The 21,979-nt window shown below is 54.6% G+C and overlaps 1 protein-coding gene across 5 annotated transcripts in view; it reads left to right on the plus strand.

Annotated features, from left to right (window-relative positions):
• The first annotated feature begins 15,981 nt into the window (after positions 1-15,981).
• Positions 15,982-21,979, plus strand: part of ZBTB16 (zinc finger and BTB domain containing 16) — a 45,955-nt gene continuing 39,957 nt past the window's right edge. The window contains exons 1-2 of one of the 5 annotated variants that reach the window (XM_030464834.1): positions 15,982-16,068; positions 16,393-17,725. In XM_030464834.1, coding sequence (XP_030320694.1) covers positions 16,467-17,725 — 1,259 coding nt within the window. In that variant the 5' untranslated portion in view covers positions 15,982-16,068; positions 16,393-16,466. The other 4 variants (XM_030464833.1, XM_030464835.1, XM_030464836.1 and 1 more) reach the window with 4 other exon arrangements.

A 21,979-nucleotide genomic window follows, 5' to 3' on the forward strand; every position in this document is an offset into this window, starting at 1 on the left:
GGCTGGTTGCGGCACATCCCGCGCGACCCGGTGCGTCACAGCCAAAGCGACGCTCTCCTTCCGCTGGGCCGCGGCCTCCTGGGGACGGAGCCGCAGCCGTAGGGGCGGGGAGCGGCGGCGGGGGCTGCCGGGGGGTACCGGGGGCTAAGGGGGCTGCCAGAACCGGTGGAACCAGTGAGATGGGGGGGGCCGTGCCGGCGGAGCACGCGTGGGGCCGCTGCCGCCTCCTGGGCGTCGGTGGTGACGTCACCGCTGAGGATAATGACGTCATCACCCGGTGCTTCGCTGCCTGAGACCCAGCGGGCTCCGCTCCAACCCCCGGGGACGGCGGGGCTGGGCCGGGTGGTACCGGCACGGGGTTCCTCCCGTTCCGCTGTGTGTCCCTGTGGCAGCTCTCCAATAAACGGAGCTGTTCTGACCCAGACTCGTGATGGACCCAGAGGCGCAGACGGGAGCCTGGGGAGGGCACCCGGGCAGACAGAGGGCTGGGTGGGGGCTACAGACCCGGTTTTGTCCCCAAAAATGGCACCCGAGGAGCACCCCGCAGCACCGGGCCCCTCCGTGCCGTCAGCTCCCAGCGAGCCCCGTGCCCTGGATGTGTCAGGAGGATCGGGGTGTAAAGCCAGGATGTTTTCCATCTGGAAAAAACTCCGGAAGCGAAAGCTGAGCCTTCATTTTTCATTAGCTTCCAGCCTGTTATGGCAGATCCTATTTTCTTGTTAATTAGGCGCTGTTCATTTTCTCCACTTCATTACTTTACCACCGCACCTAGAATTTATATTCATTTGGTTTAATCGCGTCCGCCTGGTTAAATTCCAAACAGTTACTCACTCAGAAAGGAAATTATTCCCCCGCTCTGCCAGGACTTCCACTTTGCCTTGATTTCCCTGGAGCCTCGTTCCCTCGCCCCTCGCCAGCTCCAGGAGCCGGGGAATGGGGGGGGCTCGGGATCCTCCCGGTACCACCGGATTCCTGCTCCGCGCCGGGCGACCACCCGGGAGCGCTGGCGAGTGCCAGGAGGTGGGAGATGGTGGGGCCACAGCCCGCCTCTGCCGGGGATCGTTCCTCAGCTCACCGGGTGTGCAGGGACCGGCCCGGTGGGCATGGAGGCGATGCCCCGGGACAGAAGTGTCCCACAGCCCCATCGGGCTGGGCCAGCCCCGACCAGGAACGGGATTCAGGGTGCCCCGGCCCAGCCGTGTCCCCCTGTGCCTTGGTGTGCTTTGGGTTTCCCCCTCTCCCCTGTGCCCCGGGCGCCAGCCGGAGCCGCTCCTCCCCCCAGCAGGGCTTTATTTCCATTTTCTCGCACCGAGCTTTACTTTCCTCACAGAAACTCCCCCAGCAGCCCCCGAGCCGTCCGGGCCCTGCCCGACCTCCCGTCATTAACAGCCGTGAATTATTTAATGTTAAAGAGTACAGGAATTGGTGTCACTAAAGCTGCCCGGTGTGAACAGGGTGAGTGTGTCCAGCACCTTTATCTCCCGGTACCGGAGCCGGTGCTGTGGGTACCAGGGCGGGACAGAGAGCAGCACACGCCCGGTCCGGTCGGGAGGAGGAACCACCTGCCAAACAAATCCCCGTTCCCTTTCCTTCATGGGGTTCGCTGTTACTCTTTCCATGTTTCCTGGAAAAAAACCCGCAATCTCATCTCTTCTTCCCCCCCCAAAAAAACCCAAATCAAAACAAAAAACCAGCACCAGAATATTCCCAGACCCAGCACCCGACTTTTCTTTTTTCTTGCTCCTGCCTCCGGGAGGAACAGAGGGGACGCAGGGGACACGATGTCCGCCGCCTCCTTCGCCATCCTGGCCACGAAGCGGCAGCATCGCCCCGCGCTGTGCAGAGGAGGGGACGGGGTGGGGGGAACACATTTCCAGCTCCCCACCTGCCTCCCGATGGCCGGGGAGAACTCCGGGGGGGATTCCATAAAGCAGCGCAATTCCCCTCCCCGGGACCCTTTGCCTGCGGGTCAGCCCCCAAACCCCTCGTTTTCTTCATTAAACAGCGTGATTTGGGGGTAAAACTGCAAACCTGCAGCACCCTGAGCATCTTCGGGGAAGTTGGAATCATTTGAGGGGCAAACGGCAAACCACCATAAGCACCTGGACGGGGGGGTGTTTAGAACCGTCTAGAGGTAAAACTGCAAACCACTGCAGTTTCCCTGCACCCTGCACCTCAGCAGCACCCTGAGTACTCTGGGGGGTTGTTTAGATCCATCAGAGCATCTTGGGGTACAAAACTCCCCCCCCTTCCCCTTGTGTTGCCCCTGCTGCCAGCCTGGAGATGGGATGAAAACCCTTCCCCCCCCAAATCCTCTTTCTCCCCTCTCCAGCAGGGTCCAGGTTTGAGAATATTCCTTCCACACTTTCCCAACGCTTTTGGGTGGGTCAGAGCATGTGGTGGGGGCCCTTTGGACCCCCCTGTCATCTCTACCTAAGTGCTTGTGGTTGGTACATGCAGCGTTTTGCAGTTTGCACTGCGGAATGTTCTGGAACAAAATCTACCAGTGCATGGAGGGAAAAAAAAGAAAAAAACCCCAAAAAACAACCCAAAGAAAACAAACCACAGGTGGAGAAGGTTTGGGGAGGAGAGGAGCCCTGCTGATGGGCCAAGGCTGAGCCCCATCAGCCCAAGGACCAGCACCTGGGCCTCATCGCAGCACCTGTGCCATGTGATAAAGGGTGAGGGGCATGGGGAGGGGCCCCTTCCCACCTGTGGTATCTTCGACTGCTTCTGCTTTGGGCAGGATCAGCTCCAGGCTGGAGCTGGGTTTCAGCTCCTGGGCTCTGCCACGAGCACCCTCGGACCCCCCAGCTTGCTCCAGTTCCCCCCTCTTCCCAGCAGAGCTCTCCCACCCCTCTGCCTGCAGCATGTCCCCAGGAGAGAGGTAAGGTGGGTGCTTTGCTGGGGTGGGGGCTGTGGGGAGGGGCAGTGGGCACACAGTCCTGATCGCTGTTTTTCCTGGTTTTGCCTGGGCCAACCTCTGGGTGCTTTGTGCTCGTAGGAATAGGTGTAAAGGAGGTGCCTGGAAAACGAGTGCTTCTGGTCCCAGGTGGTGATTGGAGAAGGGAGATGCTGCTCTTTTGTTGGAGACACTGGTTGTAGGGCAAGAGCCGAGGCAATTGTGTTTTGAGAGGGGGAAATGAACTTTTTTTTCCTGAAAGGTGGCAGCTCCTCGGTGGTTTTTTTGCAAAGTCTGTGGCGTCATTAGCTCCGGGCTGCAGCAGGGCTTGGGGCACCGGCCCGGGCTCTGGGGTCTGTTGGGTGGGGTGGAGGTTGGTGGCATTGCAGGGAACCGTGGTGGTCGGATGTGGTGGCAACGTTTGTGCTTTTTTGCTGGTTTTTACTGGGTCGAAGTGTTGCAGTTTAAGTTTATCGTGGGACTTGTGAGATCTCCCCCTTCCTCCCCCCCCCCTCCCGCCTCGTCCACGTTCCTTTGCTGCGTGTGCTGAGTTGTCAGCTTAGTTAAGTTCTGTCTAATTAATACCCGGGCCCGCTGCTGGGCTCTGGCCCCAGCTCCTGGCTGCCGTGGGGAGCGGGAACAGCCGGGGCCGGGAACAAAAGCCGCCTCCTCCTCCGCGTGGTGCAGAGCATCCCGAACAAAAGGTTCACGTTCCCCTGCGCTCGTCCCTTTTTATTCCCTCCCGCTCTCCTTTCTTTTCTCCTGCTCTTCGAGGGAGATTGGAACCGTTCTTTCTCCCCGTTACGTTTTCTCCATGCTGCACCAAGAAAGTGGCAATTAGCAGCTATCAGGCAGTTTTACAGCTCTGTGGAAACCCTTTCCATCCACTTTGTTTTAAATGGAAATATCTTTTATTCCTAGTTTTCGGCGGTGTAAAACTTTACAGCATTTGCTGCAAGCCTTCATACTTTTCTGTGCGGTTTATTGCTCCCTCGGCAGATATATCTTCCTCATAAATAAGGCTTTCATCTCCCCAGCACTTGACTAGCAGCCGCAGTGCCTCCGAGCAGCTGCACTAATGGGACTTTGCCTGGAAATTCTGTTGTGATCCACCCCAAACCTCAGTCCTTCCTTTGCCTGACGGTGTCAAGTGCTGCTCGGGTTGTTCACAACTTGGCCAGTGAATCCTGCGGCTCTGGGAGCTGTGGACAGGGTGCCTTTAGTAGGGAATGTCTACAGGTTATTCTTAAAAACCTTTTAATTATCCCTCAAATAGCAATGAGGCCAACTGCTCTCATCTCCTGTGCTGGGAGGGACAAGGAAAGTTGAAGCTGTGTTTCCTGTGGGTTTAGCTCTGACCTGAGTGCCCAGGTGACGCATGGGTTATTCTCACCCACGAGGGGCTCTCCAGCACCCTCCCGCCCGTCTTAATGCAGTGATGAGCTGTGTCTGACATCCCCCAGCGTGGCTGACACTGCCACCTCTCCTCAAAGTCCAAAGTGCAGCACCTGCTCCCGCAAGCTGGGCAAGAAGAGGTGCAGAACGGGGCCCCACGGGGTTTTTGTTCATTGCTGTCCCTGCCCCTGGGAGGGGATGAGGCACTGGGTGCCCAGGCATTGATGCTGGATGGATCCAAGGGGAGGAGCAAGGGGACTGGACCCTGCTGTGCGACCAGCCCAGCCGCTGTTTTTCCAGGACTGTCATGACACAAAGGATTGGGAAAGGTGTGGGATATTAATTGCAGCTTTCAGCCCCCTGTGTGCTAGGCGGTAATTTCCTTGCATTACGGTGATAGCGGCTGTGAAAACTGCCCTCCTCCCGTCCCCCTTTAACAAAACCTGTGTTGTTTTGCAAAATGCATCCAGGGCCAATTTGTTGGGAGTCCAGAATGGCAGCAATTAAAGCAGCATTGTGCATTTGGAATAAACGGAGTTGGACCCGTGTGAACATCACTGCCAAAGGGGCAAAACCAGGTGGCAGGGTTTGGGGATGGGAAATCACCAAAAATAGGCACCTTGCACTGTGCCTTGCCTTTCCAAAAGCTGCTTTGCCAGGGAAAAATAAGACTGATTCAAGGATGTTTTGGTGTTGTACCCCTGCTGGGGGCGTGGGGTCCCTCTGGGCTCCCCAGGTGTGCTGGCACATCGTGTGGGTGGATGCTTTATGGGACCGTTTACCGATGCTGGTACCTGCCCCTGAGGCTCCAAATGTCAGAGCTGGAGGGGAGAACAGGTGGGCTTGGTGGGTCTCTGGGGCCCTGCTAATTCATGGGGAATAAATTAATGCCAGGAACGGGGACAGAGTCCTCTTGTGGGTGCAGGTGACTGAGCAATTCCCTTCTGGCAGGCGGAGGGAGTGGGGGGTAACCTGTCATTGTCAGGCTGCCTTTGATTTTATTTTCTGAGCCAGCCTTAAAGGTGTCCTGTCTGGAGCACTGCCTTTGCTCTTCTCAGGGTTTTGGAAGTGGTGCCGAGCCTCGCTTAAAATAATGAGTTTCTCTGCTAATTACAAGAGGCTGGTGATTTGCAGCACAAGCTGCCTTTTGCCATGTCCTCAGAAAGGAACCTAAGGTTTCCTTTGCTCCCAGAGGAGTGGGAAATCTCCAGAGCTAACAGCACCAGCAACTGGTGCTACCTCTTGGGTGAGTTTGTACCCTGGACACCATTTGTTCCCCCATGGGTTCTAGAGCCCATCTCCATCCGTGGTCCAGATAAGTGAAGGTGGAATCAACATTGCATCTGCGCCTGTTTCCGTGTGGCACAAATGGGATTTAGTAGGTTATTTACAGCTGCAGCTGCTGTTGAGAGTATCAGTGAGTGAAGTCACTTGGGTTATTGATATGTAATTATTAGCTGGGAGATGTAACCCTCTAAGAGGCTTGAAGGGAGACACTGGCAGATCAGAGCCAGGGGCAAGGGAGTTTTGGGCTCTCTCCAGCTCTGCCTCTTGGCAGAGGAATTGGAAATTCTGACCTAAGGGAATCTGCTGCTGTGCTCCCCAAAACAGGGAAATGGCTGTAGCCTGTTACTGAGCTCACACAGCTCCAGGGGAACAGCAAAATGCCTGTTGAGCCCCTTGGTATGGGCATGGGTTGGGGAGTGGCCCCAGGTCTCCTGGCCACAGAGGGGCTGGAAACCCCTTCCTGTGTCAGGCTTCCCCTCCAGAACGGGGGTGCATGGGGTGAGGGGACAGCCAAGCCTGGGAGGCTGTGGCTGGAGATAGGCTCATGGTACCCAGAGGTGTTGGATGAAGATTCATGTCATGTTGGGTGCTTCTGCCAAACTTTGTGCCCCGCAGAAGCCTGGGAGAGTTGAGGCTTCCTGGGAGCAGGAAGTGTCTGCCCAGCCTGAGCAGGCGGCACAGATGGTGGGGAGATAAACGACACCATCTCCATACTGTAGTGGCTGGGATGTAATTCCTGGCAGACATTTATTGGAGGCAGCCTTCCCTTTTCTAGGGACTGTGACACCTTGGGCAGGGGGAATCGCGACAGGGAATGTGGAGGGCGCAACCCGGTGTTACTGATGAGAGTGGTGCCCAAACCCCATCCATTCCTCTCCTCCAATTTTCTCCTCTGACAATTTATAGGTTAGTTTGATGCTTGAATAGCTGTGTCTCTCTAGTAATATGTATTCTCTGTAAGTATTCCCTGCTGTGGCATATCCTAAGAGAACTCCATCAAATAATTATCTTCCCTTTTATTTATTCACAGTCTTTTCACTTGATCTGCATCATGATAAAATATTCCAATGGTTTCCTCTTAGCACTGAGCCTTCCCTGGATTGTAAAGTGTATTTATGGACAGTATTAAATCCACCCTGCGTAGCTCTTTATCTCGGTGTTGTCCTCCATTGATGCTGCCATCAGGTGCTGGCCCCAGCCACCTCCTGCTTCGATCCCAAGTCCCCACCCTGCCTGGAGCTGGAGAGGGCTGTGGGTGGCTGAGGACAAGGCTGGTGAAAAGCTGGGTAACCTTCCTTCCCCCTCCCTCCTGCTCAGGTCCAGGCTGTGGCTGCTGAGCTGCCGCTACCAGCAGCAGGACGTGACTGCAGGGCAACCGAGTGCAATCAGAGCAGGGAAGAAACCAATAACCTCCTTTTTGCCCCCTCCAGAGGGACTGGAAGGGCAGCGCTGCTCTTCTCCAAGGACTTACTGAGCCTGTGGTGCAGCCGGCACAGGGAACAGCCCTGGGGCAGACTGTAGTCCTGCCAGACCCTACTTTGGGGCAGCTGTTTGTCCCCAGCCAGGGGACAGAGGGAACGATGTGCTGGGTCTGAGCCTCAGTGTCCAACACTGCTGAGCATTTTGGAGCAGGCATGGTGCAGCCTGTGGCAGGGGTCAGCCCTCCACAGGGGCCAGGGGGACCGTGCATGCAGCTGGGAGGTGCTGATCTGCAGGTGCTCCAGAAACCCATTTCCACAATGGATTTGTCACTACCCGAGGTGGACAGGCAGCATCTGGGCAAGCACTGGTTCCTCTCTATGGGCACAAGCGTCCCTGGGCTTCTGAAATGGCTCAATTTGTAAATTTAAAATCTGTAGCAATGCCAGGGATTTCATCAGGCCAGGAGAGCTCCTCTGCTCACTGGGGCTGAGGGGACTCAAGGTGAATTTAACTTTATTTTTGGGGTAGCTCCTGCTGTGCTCACAAGGCACATCTCGGAGCCGTGGGCTGGCAGCAGCACTTGCACTCTGGGCCAGCATAAGGGCAGGACAGCAGTTGATAAGTTAGTCATGGAGTCAAACAGCAGCCACCGTTCATAATCGTGGCTTTTATTCCTCTCCTTGCCTCCAGTCACCCGGCTGGTAGGCAGGGAGGCCGGGAGAAGGGGCTGCTTCCCAAAGAGGGAGGTGCTGTGGGGATTGTGGTGCTCCCCCTCAGCTCCTGTTCCTCTTCCAAGTGGCTGCCCCTAAACTGAGGCGAGTTCCCTAGCAAGGGTTAACTGAGTGTATAAAATTGATTGCGATTTTAGTAATTCAGTATAATCACAGTCTACCAGCAGGTTGCTTTTCCAGCAGGAGGGTTTGGAATTATTTTCTGGAGTTTGCAATATAGAACTTAAATTAAGCCTCAGAAGTCAGAGGAGCTCTGCTGCATCTCTAATGTGGTGCTAAATTCTCAGCAGCACATTCTCTGTATTAAAGCCTTTGCTAGCAATTAGGTTCATTAACTATCACAATACCTTATTTATTACTCGGCATGCCATATGGTTTCCCAGCTAAAGAATGGCACCCGTTCTAGCACAGACCATTTGGCATCATAAAAATGTTAACAAATAATGTTATGGCTCTCAAGGGCAAAAGGGCTCGCTGGGTTGCAGGTCTGCACGGCAGGAGAGAATATGAAAACATTTTTCTTCTATGGCAAAATAAAGAATTCCTCGAGACAGAAGTATTCAAAGAATATCACGCTCACATCACGCAAATGGGAGTTTTATATGTGCCCATAATGGGTCTGTCGATATTTGCAGCAGGCAGCACTCGCTCATCCTTCCCCTTCTCCCTCCAAGCCTGGACCTTGGTGGGAGCACTGATGGAGAGGAGCTCACCTCCCATAAGCACCTTACACCTCTTAGCACTTTGATTTCTTCACTGCAAAAGGACTGGCAAGGGTCGAAGATGTGCTGGTTGAAAAAGCAAACTGGGAGCCTGAACTATAGAGTTAGGTGTTCCGACCCTAAAGAGAGGGAAATCGAGGTCATGCATGTGTTTAGTGGTCTCTGGAGGAGGTGGCTCCCTGCGTGCAGCCCTGGCTGTGAGTGTTACGCAGAGCACGTGTGCACCCGGGTCCTATTTTCAGCAGGATTAGGATTATGAGAGGCAGGGACAGCATCTTGGGTCACAGGAACTAGAGCTGTCTCATCTCTGGCATTGTGTGGCCAGCAAGTAAGGAAAAATGTGTTTTTCCATTCCTGCTCTGGGTCTGGATCTCCCAGGAAAAACATCCCAAAAGGTGATTCTGGCAGAGTGCAACAGAAATCAGAGCAGTAGCGAAAGTGCCAATTAAACCAGACTTTCTGATCCATGTTTCCCACACCAGACTCCACCTTCCTAGAAACTGGTGACAAATTCTGGAAATTCTCCTGCCAGGAAGGATGTGGTGTGGAGTCGTGTAATCATGCAGGTCCCAGGCTGTAACCCCAGCCAGGATGAGCCCTTGTCACCTCAGCTGAACCCTGTGGCTTGATGGGAGGATGAGTGTAGCCAAGGATGGGGCACACTGAGGGCTTGAGGACCCCCCAAACCAATTTGTGCTTTGTGGACCCCCAGCAGGCTCCCTCCTCCCAGCAAAGATGACCAGCCAAAACCTGGTGATTCTGGAGCTGTTCCTGTCTTGACGGTGGTGACAGGAATGCTCAGAGACAGAGCCTTCAATGCATAACTTGGTTGGAATGGAGAACTTCTTTCCCAATGGAAGGGAGAAATGGGATTTGGGTCTGTTTGTGCTGGAATGGTGTTTTCCAGGCTAAGGATGAAGTAAATGATGGGCTGAAGGAAGAGCCATTGGGTTTCCCAGAGGATTCTGTCCATCATGAGGATCTAGGAACTGGGAGCAGCTGTGTCACCACCATCCTGACTGGACTCCTCTCTGCATCCCCAGAGGCACGTGGAAGACTCTGGCCCTGGGCACCTGGCTCTGACCCAGGCAGGGTTTGCAAGAGTGTTTACTCTCATTCCTGAGAGGCCGATCGAGCCGTTCCAGCCAGGAACGTGGTTGTGGCCCAAGGGGGGACCCTGCCAAGCTCCCTCCAGCCCTGTTCAAGGGCATCAAGGCTCCTGCTAAGCTACCCTCCTGCTGCTCCCTGTGCTCACCCCACAGTGCAGTCCAGGTTTGTGGGATTTGGGGTGAAGGATGCATATGTTGAGACTGAACTGGGACACGTGAGTTCCTCCCGACCTTCGCGAGGGATTCATAACTATCTCCCCTGAAAAGGATGGTTTGCAAGCTAGCCTGATGGACGAATGTTATCTGAGGTTCCAGTCACTCAGGAATCTGTGACCAGATAAGATACGAGGGGTTTATTGTATCTTCTGGCAATTATTAAGAAAATAAAATCGGTTAATCTCTAACTCTGAACCTGGACTGTGATGTGTTTGGCCTCAGATTTCATTCTGCCTCTGGTATGCTCTGGAGTCATACAGTTTAGATGGATGGTAAGAATGATGGAAGAATGAACAGGAACTTCATCTGAGACGTAAATACCTTCACTATACAGCTGGATCAGCTGAGAAGCAAGAACTGTGTTGTTCAGGCACCAGACTTTTTTCCTGGTGCAGGAAAGTGAAGGAGGAGGAGCCCTTTTGGCAGAAGCTTCCCCAGCTATAGAGGCAGTTTGTGTGAATATTTAGTTTGCAGATATGCTGAGAGGAGAGAAGGGAGGGGAGAAGTCTGCCACAAGAGTGGGGTTCTTGTTTGCACTGTCAAAGCTGGTGATGCACCCTCTGTGCACACACGCCCAAGGCACACACACACACATCTGTATCTCCCTCTGGAAAGGGTGATGGATGCCTCCTGGGAAGGGGATGTGGGGCTTTGCCTGTATGAGAGGAAAGATGAAATAAGGAGGAAAGGGGTTTGCTGGATGGCTGGCATTTGGGATTTGGCTCTTTCCCTCTGCTTAATGAACTCCCTTGACCACTGGCTGCTTTCCATTGGACAGCTGATGTCACTTGGGGTCCTGAATAACTTTCAGGTTTTGAAATTTCAAAGTTGTTTGGGGCTCTTGGACTCTGTCCCACTGAAAGGCAGGGGGAGGTTTAAGCAATATGTTAATGATATGCTAATCTGCTCAGACAAGCATGAGATGGGCATTTAACTTGCCTGAAATTCCCATTAGTGTCTGAACTGGCACATGGTCCTTCTGGAAAAGGAAGGTCCTGCTGTGAGGGGTTCCTGTGTGGGGAGCAGCCCCATGCCTTGTTCTGGGGGCAGCAGACAGCATTAACAATGGCTCAAACTGTCACCTTCACCTGTGCCACATGAACTCTGAGGAGTCCCAAAACCCAGCAGGAGGTTGGGGAGGTGCAGACTGGATTGTGGAGCCAAAATCTGTCAGAGCATCCCCCTTTGGGGGGAGCAGAGCCAGGCCCCCTTGCTGTGCTGGGCCTTGGTGTCAGTTCTGCTCTGTTTAAAAGTGTTTTTTTTTCCCAAGCTGAACTTTACTGAGCATGCTGCAGCCCCTTCAGCACCGTACAGCAGGGGCTGACATTTAGAGCTTCGGCTGCTCTTGTCCCATGCAGGATGTCAAATATTTTAGGTTGAGAGAAGAGGGGGGAAGAGGAGAAATAATTACACAGTAAAATAAATAAAGACGAAACGCCCCCCTCTCGCTTATTAAGGCTTTAGAAGTCGCTGCCTCTGGCTCGGGCTCTCTCGAATACGTCCAAAGGGTAACGCTAAAAATAGGCGCTGTACAAATTATTAGGTCATAGCCTGCTAGAGGGAGGCATTTTTGTTTAATTGCTAACCCAGCCGCGCGTTGGTAAGGTGGGGGGGAGGTGGGGATCAGTACGCAGCCCCGGCTGTAAAGTTTGTGCTGCTTCGCTGAGTCACGGCGGGTCCGTCCCCTGTGTGCGGGGGTTCGGGGAGGAATGCGGGCGGGATGGGAGCCGCCGCCCTCCTGAGTCACCACAGCCGCTGATTGCGCTCATTGTCCCGGGGGCAGCGGGGACCGTGCCCGGCAGCCTCCTCCATCCCTCCCTTCCTCCGCGGGCGCGGATGCTGCGCTGTGACGCCGCCGTGACGCCATCGCTTGGGTCATCGGTGCGCGGGGAGCGGGGCCGGGATCTGCTCGGGGTGTTACTGACGCGGTCCCCGAGGCTGCTGTGCGGTCCCCTCGCTGAGCTGTGGCCATCAGGTTGAAGGGACAAGACAGAGGTGTCAGAAAGGGTCCATGCAGTGTGATGGTCCCTGTAACGTACGTGTCTACTCAGCTCAGAATTGTTCCTCTGCCCACATTCACTTCTCCCACCATAGGAGAGCTTCCACATTGCTTCAGAACCTTTGCTCACAGCTCTGCTCCTGCACTCCTTTATTTCAGCATCAGTTGCAGTGCAGGTAATATCCCAAAAAGCATCACCACCCCCCACAGCCCAGGCTCTGCTGCATCCCCACAGCCACTCTCGGGTTCCCTTTGTGTGGGGGCACAGTAAAGGGCCTGTTCCCTCTCCCCCGTGTCACCACAATGTGCTGGGGTCCGGTGTCCACAGGGGGTCCTGGGACTGATGAGTGCCTTGTAGGGGAAGCTTAACTTTCCAGGGCTGCACCCAGAGCTTCCCTGCCAACAGCTCTGAGCATTTAAAGCCTGTTTAGTTGGGTTTTTTGTTTGTTTTGTGTGAAATAAAGTCTAATACATTTAATCAACCTTTCATAAGCTGTCAGCTTGCTGGATACAGGAGCAGAGCATGGTGTTGTGCCCCATCTCCCTGCACACAGGCTGTGTGCCGGGCACAGTCCTGGTCAGGTGTCAGAGCACACTGAGCTCAGGTGCTTTGAACTTCTCTCCCAGTCTGGAGTGATACCAAAACAACAAGTTTTCACAAGTCACAGAGTTTTGGTTCAAATTAAAACAGGTCTTATTTTGTACAAAGTCCCTGTTCTCAGTGTTCAGAGTTTAGTTTTGCACCAGCAAGACTGGGAAACCTTCAAATGCATCAAAAGTGAACCTAAACTGTTCCCGGAGAAGGGTAGGGAGTCACTGAGTAGGGAAGTCACTGTCCCCTCTGAGGGAAGCAGCTCACTGGTGACCATCCAGTTCTCTAAATCAGCAGGGAGGAGAGGGCTGTAGGCAACCAAATTTAGGGTGCAGGGATTGGGGAGGTAGAGGCTGTTTCATCACATCCATCTCTGGGTGGATAGTGGGGGGTGATGAGTGTGTAACATGACTGATGATGGAAAAGGGCATTTCCTGGAGAGTGGGGGAAAGAAGCAGCTGCTCGTGTCTGGGTTTTGTGGCTGATGGGGAGGTAGGCAGCCCCTTTGTGCAGGACTGGTGATGCTTGGGGAGCTTCTGGCTCAAGTTGTTTCCCATTATGTTTGTTTGGGGGTTTTTTTGCATCCTGGGTGAGGAGTTTTCTTACTGTAATTTTGGAGATAGCTTTTCCTCTTCCTCTCCATGTGGGGGTCCTGGAGGAGCAGCCTGAAGCCAGCCCTATTCCTTGAAACACTTTGTGCAGCTTCTCTTTCCATGGGCCTGCTGCTGCCCACCCTGCTGATGATGTTGGGTAAGGGCAGGTTTGCATCCCCCCTCCAAAATAAAGAGCAGGCTGGGGGCTGGCAGTGGCTTCTGAGGGATCCCTGGGTGTCCCAAGCTCTGCCTGGCCCTGGTGGTGGGAAGATCTTCCCAAGGCAGGGCAGCTGTCTTGTAGGTTGGATGCTGAAGGTTAATAATAATCGCGCCAGGCAACACATCATTGCCCCGTATCTGGTTGAGAGATTTACAACTGAAACTCGTGGCGGAGGAAGAAATTGCCTCAATCACTTGGAGTAATGGCACATGGAGAGGCACTTGGGCGTGACTGCTACTTAACACAGGAGCCCAGCTTGGCTTCATTTAACGTGCTGGTTCCTTTCTAATAAACACGTTACACTACAAGGTGGGGATTAAGATCAGAAAAGTAAATAAATTGGAAACTGATGGCAAGAGATGGGAGGGAAATGGAAGGAACCGGGGGAGGGGGGGGAGCAAAGGGTGATTAACTCCTTCACCCGGGAATGGGAAAATGACCCTGAAGGTTGTGGTGGTGCCTTCCCAAGCTTTGTTTCAGTGTTTACATGGGGCCCCTGTGGGCATCTGTGCTGTGGTTGTGTACCCTCAGGGGGCTGCTTCTGTGCACCAGGTACCTCTGCCTTGGAGCCATCAGACTTGTGGTACACTGGCAGGTCCAATGCCTGAACCTGGCAGATGGTTTTTGTTCCCTTCTTCAGGGTGCTAAGGCAAGGGGTGACTTCTGTGTTTCCTGTTTGACTTGTGAACGTGTCCAGAAGGGTCCCAAGAGGAGACCAGGAGGGCATGGCACTGAGGTGCAGGCAGAGCCAGTGTGGGATGGGCCAGTCAGGAGGAAGATCTCCTCATGCCTTGGTGAGCTCTGGGGCTTCAAACCTGTCCTTTATGTTCAGATCCTCCACTGTCCAGGGAGGAGGTGTCCAAAGCCACCAGCACACTGTGCCTGTAGCACCAATGCCAGGACATGCCATAAATCCAGGAGGGATTCAATGCTGCCCAGGGCTTCCCTGCTCCTTGGGGTCAACGTTTGGCGAAAGGCATCTGTGGGGAGTCAGTCTCTTAAACAGCTCAGTAGTTCTTTCTGTATGTATTCGAGGAGCAATGAAAAGTGCAACACACCGGTTGATGGGAGGGACTGGGGGGTTAATTTTCAGGATGCTGCCTGGGAATTTAGCCGTGGGATTTCCATTATTGCTAATGGGACTCACGCAGCTTAATTTCATGCGAACTACACTAAAAACATACCCCTAACTGGCTGCAGAATTCCAGTCCTGAAATCAAGCCTTTTAAAAGTTAAAGGAGGGTAAACAAGCACCTGAAACCATGCTGCCTGGCTATCCCTCCCACTTTTGGATTGAGAAGTCAGGGAGGGGGAGGAAGTCGGGTGGTTTTAGGCAATTACCAAGACCATACCACTGGCACGCTGGCTGCCTGTGTGCAGCCAATTAAGCCGGCAGAGTTACCCCCCAAAAATGAGAGTAGATGATGGCTTACCCTTAAGTATACTCGTGTGTTATCGTACGCATCTAATAACCCGAGCCGTGCCGGCGTTGCCGGCAAGGCGGCCGTGCCGAGGCTGTTCTCGTTAAATGACTGCTATCATCTGCTCCCAGAGTACATTAAATCCCATTATAATTATAAACACACTTCCCCATAACGTTCTCCTTAGATTACATTTGCGCGGCTTTACCCCAAGGGGATCTTTGTACTAATACCGGCCGGAGTTGTTGTTTTAGCTGATGACGCCGGGCCCCGCGCCGGCTGCCGTGTGCCACAGGCAGGGATGGGTCTACGGTGCCACCTCTGTGCCAACCCATGGGCAATGGCGCGAGGGCTTTAGGTGGGTGCCGTAGCTTGTGTGTCGAGCACCCAGCTAAAGGTGCTTTGCCTGGGCAGCAACTCCCCCTGGGGTGGGTCCTTCTGCTTTTGGCTGATCTACTGACAGACCTTCCTCACCAACCTTGGGCATGAGGGGGATGCGCCGCGTCCCTGTGCCCAAGCCGTGCTGGTGTGGGGCAAAATGTGCACTGGTGGGGTCGTGTGGGTTGAGTTTTGAGGGCAGAATGTGTTTTATCACGATGGTGTGTGGAAAATGTGCTTTATTGGGACAAGGTGGGGTAGATTTTTAGGGCAGAATGTGCTTTATTTTTAGGGTAGTGTGCTTTGTATGGTGGTGATGTGGGGTAGAATTTTAGGGCAAAATATGCCTTTTTGGGGTGATTTGAAGCAGGTACAGGGCAAAATGTGCTTTATTGAGATGATATGAGGTAGATTTTTAGGCAAAACACACTTTATTGCGTTGAGGTGGGGTAGATTTTTAGGGCAAAGTGCACTATAATATTGTCTTGTGGGACAGATTTTTAGGGTAATATGCTTTATGATGGTGATGTGGGGTAGAATTTTAGGGCAAGATATGCTTTTCTGGGGGTGATGTGTAGCAGCTTCAGAGCCAAAGCTGCTTTATCAGGGTAACACGGGGCATGTTTTTAGAGCAAAACTTGCATCATTAGGGTGACTTGGGGCAGATTTTTTTGGGCAAAACATGCTTTATAGGGGTACAATTTTTAGGGCAGACCACGCTTTTCCCCTCTCCCCGGGGATTTGGGTCGGGGGGGGGCTGCTTTCCTCCATGTCCCTTTGCTGGAAGGGGGGGTCGCTGGGGGCTTCTGTGCTTATTATCGGCCCCCCCTCCACGACCCTCCTATCACCGTCCGCGTCGGATGCCGGTGCTAGGAGGGTCGTTGAGGGGGGGGCCATGGGGGGGCGCCCTGCCGCCAGCCGATGGCCGGTGGGGGGCGTGGTAGGGGGCGGGTGGGTGTGGTCGCCCTGACGTGTTATCGGGGGGGGCCGTGGCGGCGGTGATTTGCTGCGCGGCGCGGCCAGCGGCGGCGGCGGCGATGAGAGCGGGCAGTGCGAACTGCCGGAGCAGCCGCCGGCCGCCGTAAGTGCGGGACCGGGAACCCCCCACCCGGGACTCTCCACCCCTGCCGCGACCCCACCCCGGCTCTGCACCTGATGGGGTTGCGCGGGAGGCAAACGGCGGAAAGGAGGGAGGTGGGGGGTGATGCACCGCCGACCCTTCCCCGGGGGTAGCGACGCTGCTCCGGCACCCGACGAGCTCGGTGGAGAAACTTTTCGGCGAGTCTCTAACCTCCTTTTTGTTTTGTTTTTTTTTTTTCTCCTCTCTCTTTTTTTTTCTCCCTTTCTTCCCCCACCCCTTCTCTCCCCCTCGCTCCTCTCCCCACTCCGCCTTTTGTTTTCGCAGATAGTCGGCACACAAAGCTGGTCCCGGACTTGCGCAACGGCGAGGCACCCTGATGAGGCAGCCTGGGGAGCGCCATGGATTTGACTAAGATGGGCATGATCCAGCTGCAGAACCCTTGCCACCCCACCGGGCTGCTGCACAAAGCCAACCAAATGCGCCTGGCGGGGACACTATGCGACGTGGTCATCATGGTGGACAGCCAGGAGTTCCATGCACACCGGACAGTGCTGGCTTGCACCAGCAAGATGTTCGAGATCCTCTTCCACCGCAACAGCCAGCATTACACCCTGGACTTCCTCTCGCCAAAGACGTTCCAGCAGATCCTGGAGTACGCCTACACTGCCACCCTGCAGGCCAAGGTCGAAGACCTGGATGACCTGCTCTACGCTGCTGAGATCCTGGAAATCGAGTACCTGGAGGAGCAGTGCCTGAAGATCCTGGAGACCATCCAGGCCTCCGAAGACAACGATGCCGAGGGCACCATGGCTGATGGAGGCACCACTACCACTGAGGAAGAGGAGGAGAGGAAGTCAAAGTACATCAAGGGCCTCTTCATCTCCAAGCCCGCCAGCGAGGAGAGTGGCTACACCAGCGCAGCTGGCCAGAGCCTGCCATTGGCCACAGCAGAGCAGAGCCCCTCTGCCTCAGCGTCCTTTGGCCCCCTCTCTGCCATGAGCCCCACCAAGGCAGCAGTGGACAGCTTGATGACCATCGGGCAGTCGCTGCTGCAGGGCGCCCTGCCGCCTGCTGCCCCTGAGGACTCACGTCCCACCACTGCCCGCCGCCCCCCTGGCCTTGCAGAGGTGAAAACCGAAGCCATGCAGGTGGATGAGGCCTCCAGCCACGACAGCCCCCGAGTGCCCGAGCCTGGTGCCTCTGGTGGGGAAAAGCCTGATGAGAAGGGCAAGGAAGGACCTGGCACTCCAACCCGCAGCAGTGTCATCACCAGTGCCCGTGAACTGCACTATGGGCGTGAGGAGGGGGCTGAACCACCCCCTGAGCCCAACCAAGGTCTGCCACTGGGGCCAGAGACCCCCACTGCTGCTGAGAAGCCCCTGGGCATCTACTCCCTGATGCCCAACCACAAGACTGAGCCGACGCTTGGTGTGCCGGCCTCGGTGACATCTGCCCTACATGTGCCACCGGCCCTGGCCGTCTCCATGGACTTCGGCGCCTATGGGGGGCTGCTGCCCCAGGGCTTCATCCAGCGGGAGCTCTTCAGCAAGCTGGGGGAGCTGGCAGCTGGCATGAAGCCGGAGAGCCGAGCCCCGGGTGAGCCGTGCAGCGTGTGCGGAGCAGAGCTGCCAGACAACGAGACCCTGGAGCAGCACCGGTGAGTGCCGCGGGCGTGCCGTTGCGGGGTGGCGGGGGACTGTCTGAGTGTGCATGCTAAGGTCTTGTTGCATACCCCAAAACTGGAAGGACAGCTGTGGTGCCTGTCCCTGGTCTGGCAGCTGTGCCGGAAGGTTCCTTCCAGCGGGTGCTGTCTGGGGAAGACAGCCTGGACAGGGCTCAGGCTGTCAGTGTTCCCTGCTAGTTCAGACCCCAGTGTTGGCTGCTGGTTGCCACTCTTTGCATTTGGGGATCAGTGTGTAAATGGGGTGCCATAGGGCTGTGGGGCGTATCAGGCAGCCCTTACCCACCTCTGCTAAGAGCTGAACTCTCCTGTGGGGTGAGGTAGGGGGCGAGCAGTGTGATCCCCATGCCTGGCCTCGCTGGCTTCCCGGTTTGTGAAATATTTGCACTTTGCACGAAGTAGCACGTAGGTCGGGCTGGGTGCTGCCGCGGCGAGCACGGGGGGCTTGTGCTGCCCCAGAGCTGTGGGTCCCTCCCTGTGGGGATGGGTGCAGGGTTGTGATTCTGGGGGGCTCCCTGATCGAGGCAGGGAGATATTTTTGTGCCACACCTCAGGACGTTGCTGTGGGGTACAGCGCGGTGGTTGTGACTGGCATGTGAGTTTGGTGGTCCCCTGTTTACCATCTCCTGGTCATGGCAGCAGGGACTGGCGCTCGTTCCTTTCCTTGGCTGTGGTTACGTTAATTACTGTGCCTCAATTAGTATCTCTGGTAAAACCCTTCAGTGCTGGGTGCTCTCCAGTGAGCACCATGTGGTGCTGGTCCTGGCTGGGGGACAGCAGCACCGGCACGGTGCTGGAGCAGCTCACAGCTTCCCCAGCCTGCGCACCCTGTCAGAATTTTAATGAATCAACAGGTTAATTCGTCCTGATGCACATAACACACTCTGGGGCTCGTGGCTGTGCTGGAGCCGGTGCTGCCCGTGGACTCACTGCTCGTGGGATGTGCTTGGGTCAGCTCTCCACATGTTGGGTGAACATTTATGGGGGGCTCTGTGAGTGCCCACAGCATGACCTCTGGGTCTGGCCAGTGACTGGGGGGCAGTCCTCAAAGGGGTCCCCCGGCTCTGTGTGGTGTGTGGCTGCTTTAGGCTTTGTTCCCCAGTTGGTGAGCTCGGGAGCCAGGGCTGGCCTCAGCGCTTGTGCCTGGCCGTGCGGTGATGCAGACCGAACGTCACCGGAGGAGAGCTGCAGTGAGGGCTCAGGGAGAATGTTAACGTGCTTTTCTGCCATGCTCTCCAGCATCTCCGTTTCCCATTCCGAGCCTGGGAGAAGCAGCTGATGTGGCCACAAGGAAAGGCAATGCCAGGGCTGCTCTGGCCACAGGCTGGGTTGAAAGGTTGGATCCTGTTCTGCCGTGAGGGAGCTGACCCAGCCTGTTCGGTGCAGTCGCTGGCATTGCATAGTGACTTCGCTAGCTGGGCTTAGCTTTGACAGCCACAGCTGTGCTCATTGCTGATTTCTTAATTATTTCTGATCCTTATCGGGAGATTGGTGCACGCTGGGCTCTGGTGGGCTGGCAGCTCGAGATGGAGCATGGAGCTGAGCACCAGTCCCTGGGAGCGAGCGAAGCCTAGGAGCCGATTGCTTCACCTAGCACTGAAATGCATTTTCCAGCTCCTGCTTTCAGAGACACTGGCAAACTTTGCGGAGCGAGCCAAATCCTTTGAGCCATTTTCAAACTGTTTTGTGAGACCATCCATGTTGAAAGGTGTTGGGCAACAATCAAATGAACTCTCCACCCCCAAAGTCTAAATCCAGAGTGGTTTGTGTGCAGGCACGGTCTCGTGTGGCTTTTTATGGTGTTTGCTTTCCAATACATGGTGAAAATTACCATTTGGGGAGGATTTGTGGGATCTTACTGTATTTATGAAGCTGTTAAACAGCATCTACACTAGGTTAGGGTCTGTAACTCTCAGCTGGATCTGTTCTGGGGGTGGTGGCAGCTGCACTGTGCTGGTGTAGGGGTGGTCCAGGGCTCTGCACCCCACGCTGAGGTGCTGGCACCACCTCCCCAAGTTGGCTGGTGGCGGGGGCAGGATGTACCAGGGGCACTGTGGTGCTGCTTACGGTTTTGCTGACCTCTTTCTGCTGTGCATTTGCTGCTGTGGTTTTGCTTTCCCACCCTGACTTGAGCGTGGAGGTGCCCAGAGCAGCGGCACTCCCAGCTGCAGTGAGCTGGGGGCCAGGGGCCACTGTTGGGGAGGGGTACCTCGGCAGCCCTGCGGGCTGAGGGGTTTTCCCGGGGGATGCTTGGCCACCTGGAGCGATGGCTTTTTGGTCCTGAGCAGGTGACAGACCCTGAGCCCGTCTGCCAGCAGCTCAATGAGCCCTGTGCACCGCGGCAGTTTCCAGTGTGCCAGCGAGTGCGTACATATGGCGTGTGTTTGTTTACACACACACATGCCTATGGAAGCATAAATATATATGTTTGTAGTCTCAGAGCCTTCTGAGTGTTGTTCCTGTCTTCATCAGTGTGGGAAACCCTGGTGACGGGGGCTGGGCTAGCTCTTGCCTGGGTTTTGGCAAGCAGAGGGGGGCCTCTTGCCACTGGTGACAGAGGGTGCCTGAGGGACCATGCCTGCCCCAGCCCCCTGTGGTCTCATGGCATCATTGCTTGTGCCATGGCATGACATGGGCGAGTTGAGAGCACTGAGCTGTGACCTTGTGGTGGTTGAGTGGCTGCAAGCCTTGATGCTGACTCCAATCAGGTTTTTTGGGTCCCCTAACTTGCTGGCTGCTGGATGATCTTTTTTCTTCTTTACCAAGCTTATGATTTTGAGTAATTGAGTATATATCGAGTTGGCAACTCTTTATTTTTATTTTTTTTTTTATATAAGATTTCCTCCCAGGTTCAGCAAAGTTCAAACTTAATCTAATGTTAGAATCGATCCTTGCTTCTAATTGCAGGCAAAAAATACAGAGTTCAACAGTGGTTTTTGGGCTGGTTTGTATGAAGGAAAACCTCCCAACCTATAATAGGTGTGCCATGCCGAGCCACCGACTGAGTCATTTTTCATTGGGAAGTTGAGCACCTTGAAGCTTTATCAAAGGCATGGCATCATGTTTTTAATGTCGACAGCACCAGGGGTGGTGACAGGTGGGGACACGGTGTGGTGCACCGGTCCAAATCCTGTGGTGCTTGGGGCAAGATGCTTCTGCTCAGGGAACTGGCAGCTTCCCCTGGGACTGTTGGTCTGTGTAGAGCTGGAACATCAATGCCATGGTGAACTTTTAAGTACCCACGCTGGGAAACATCCCAGTGTTTGGTTCGTGGTGTGCCAGCCTCACTTCCCTCTGTCTCTACCCGGATTAGCTACGCGTTGTGCTACTAATGCCATTAGGCGCGTTGGCACTGCTCAACATGTCACAGTGAGAAACAGATGCAGGATACCATTAAAGCAATAAACGTGATAAATCGGATCCCAAGTGCTTTGTGAGATGTTATTAGTGTTAATTTTGGTCGCCTGATACAGTGGTGGCTTTTTATTTTATTTTAAGCATTTGGCAATTTATGTTCCACTGCAATGAAAACTTAAAAAAGAAAGAAAAAAAAAAAAAAGGAGGAAAAATAGAAAAGGAGGGGGGAGGGAAGGAAAAATAAAATAAAAAAAAAGGCTGCAGCCCCCCAAGCCCTGCCTGTGATTACTTCCAGAGCCTGGAGTTGACTTGGCAGCTCTTGTTTCTTGCTGATGGGCCTTATTAGCAGCACCTGGCATGGTGAGGGCTAATGGGGAGCAGGGCTGGTGGCCACTGCCATGCAGCTCTAGCACCATGGGCTGGCCGCGGCGGCTTTATAGGCAGGGGACGTGCCCCCGCAGGAAATGAATGTTGCAGCCAGGGTCCACGGTGCTGACCTCGAGTGTGTAACCTGTGCACACCAGCCAAGACCCCGCGCAGGATGCTGGGGATTTCGGGGCTCTCTGGTTCTTGTCATAGGCAGAGGGGGAATAGGGCTAGGTCTGTTGCAGCCTTGAACTTTTGATTTATTCGGTGGGGGACTTAACTGCTTCCATACTCTGCTCCTGGCGTGGAGGGGGAAAAGCCCCGTTGACTTCTGTGTTGTTCCATCAATTATCCTGCATCATTTTGGTGGTGTGGGTGACGTCTTGTGAAGCAGAACTCTGAGATTCCCATCAGAAGACACTAATTTCAAATTGTGGTTTTTTTAACATTATATCTTTTTTCCCTTCCCCAGTCATAACTTTGCTGTCTCCCCAACAGCAGAAGAAT

Source organism: Calypte anna, chromosome 24 (genome assembly GCF_003957555.1).
Source record: "Calypte anna isolate BGI_N300 chromosome 24, bCalAnn1_v1.p, whole genome shotgun sequence".
Lineage (NCBI taxonomy): Eukaryota > Metazoa > Chordata > Aves > Apodiformes > Trochilidae > Calypte > Calypte anna.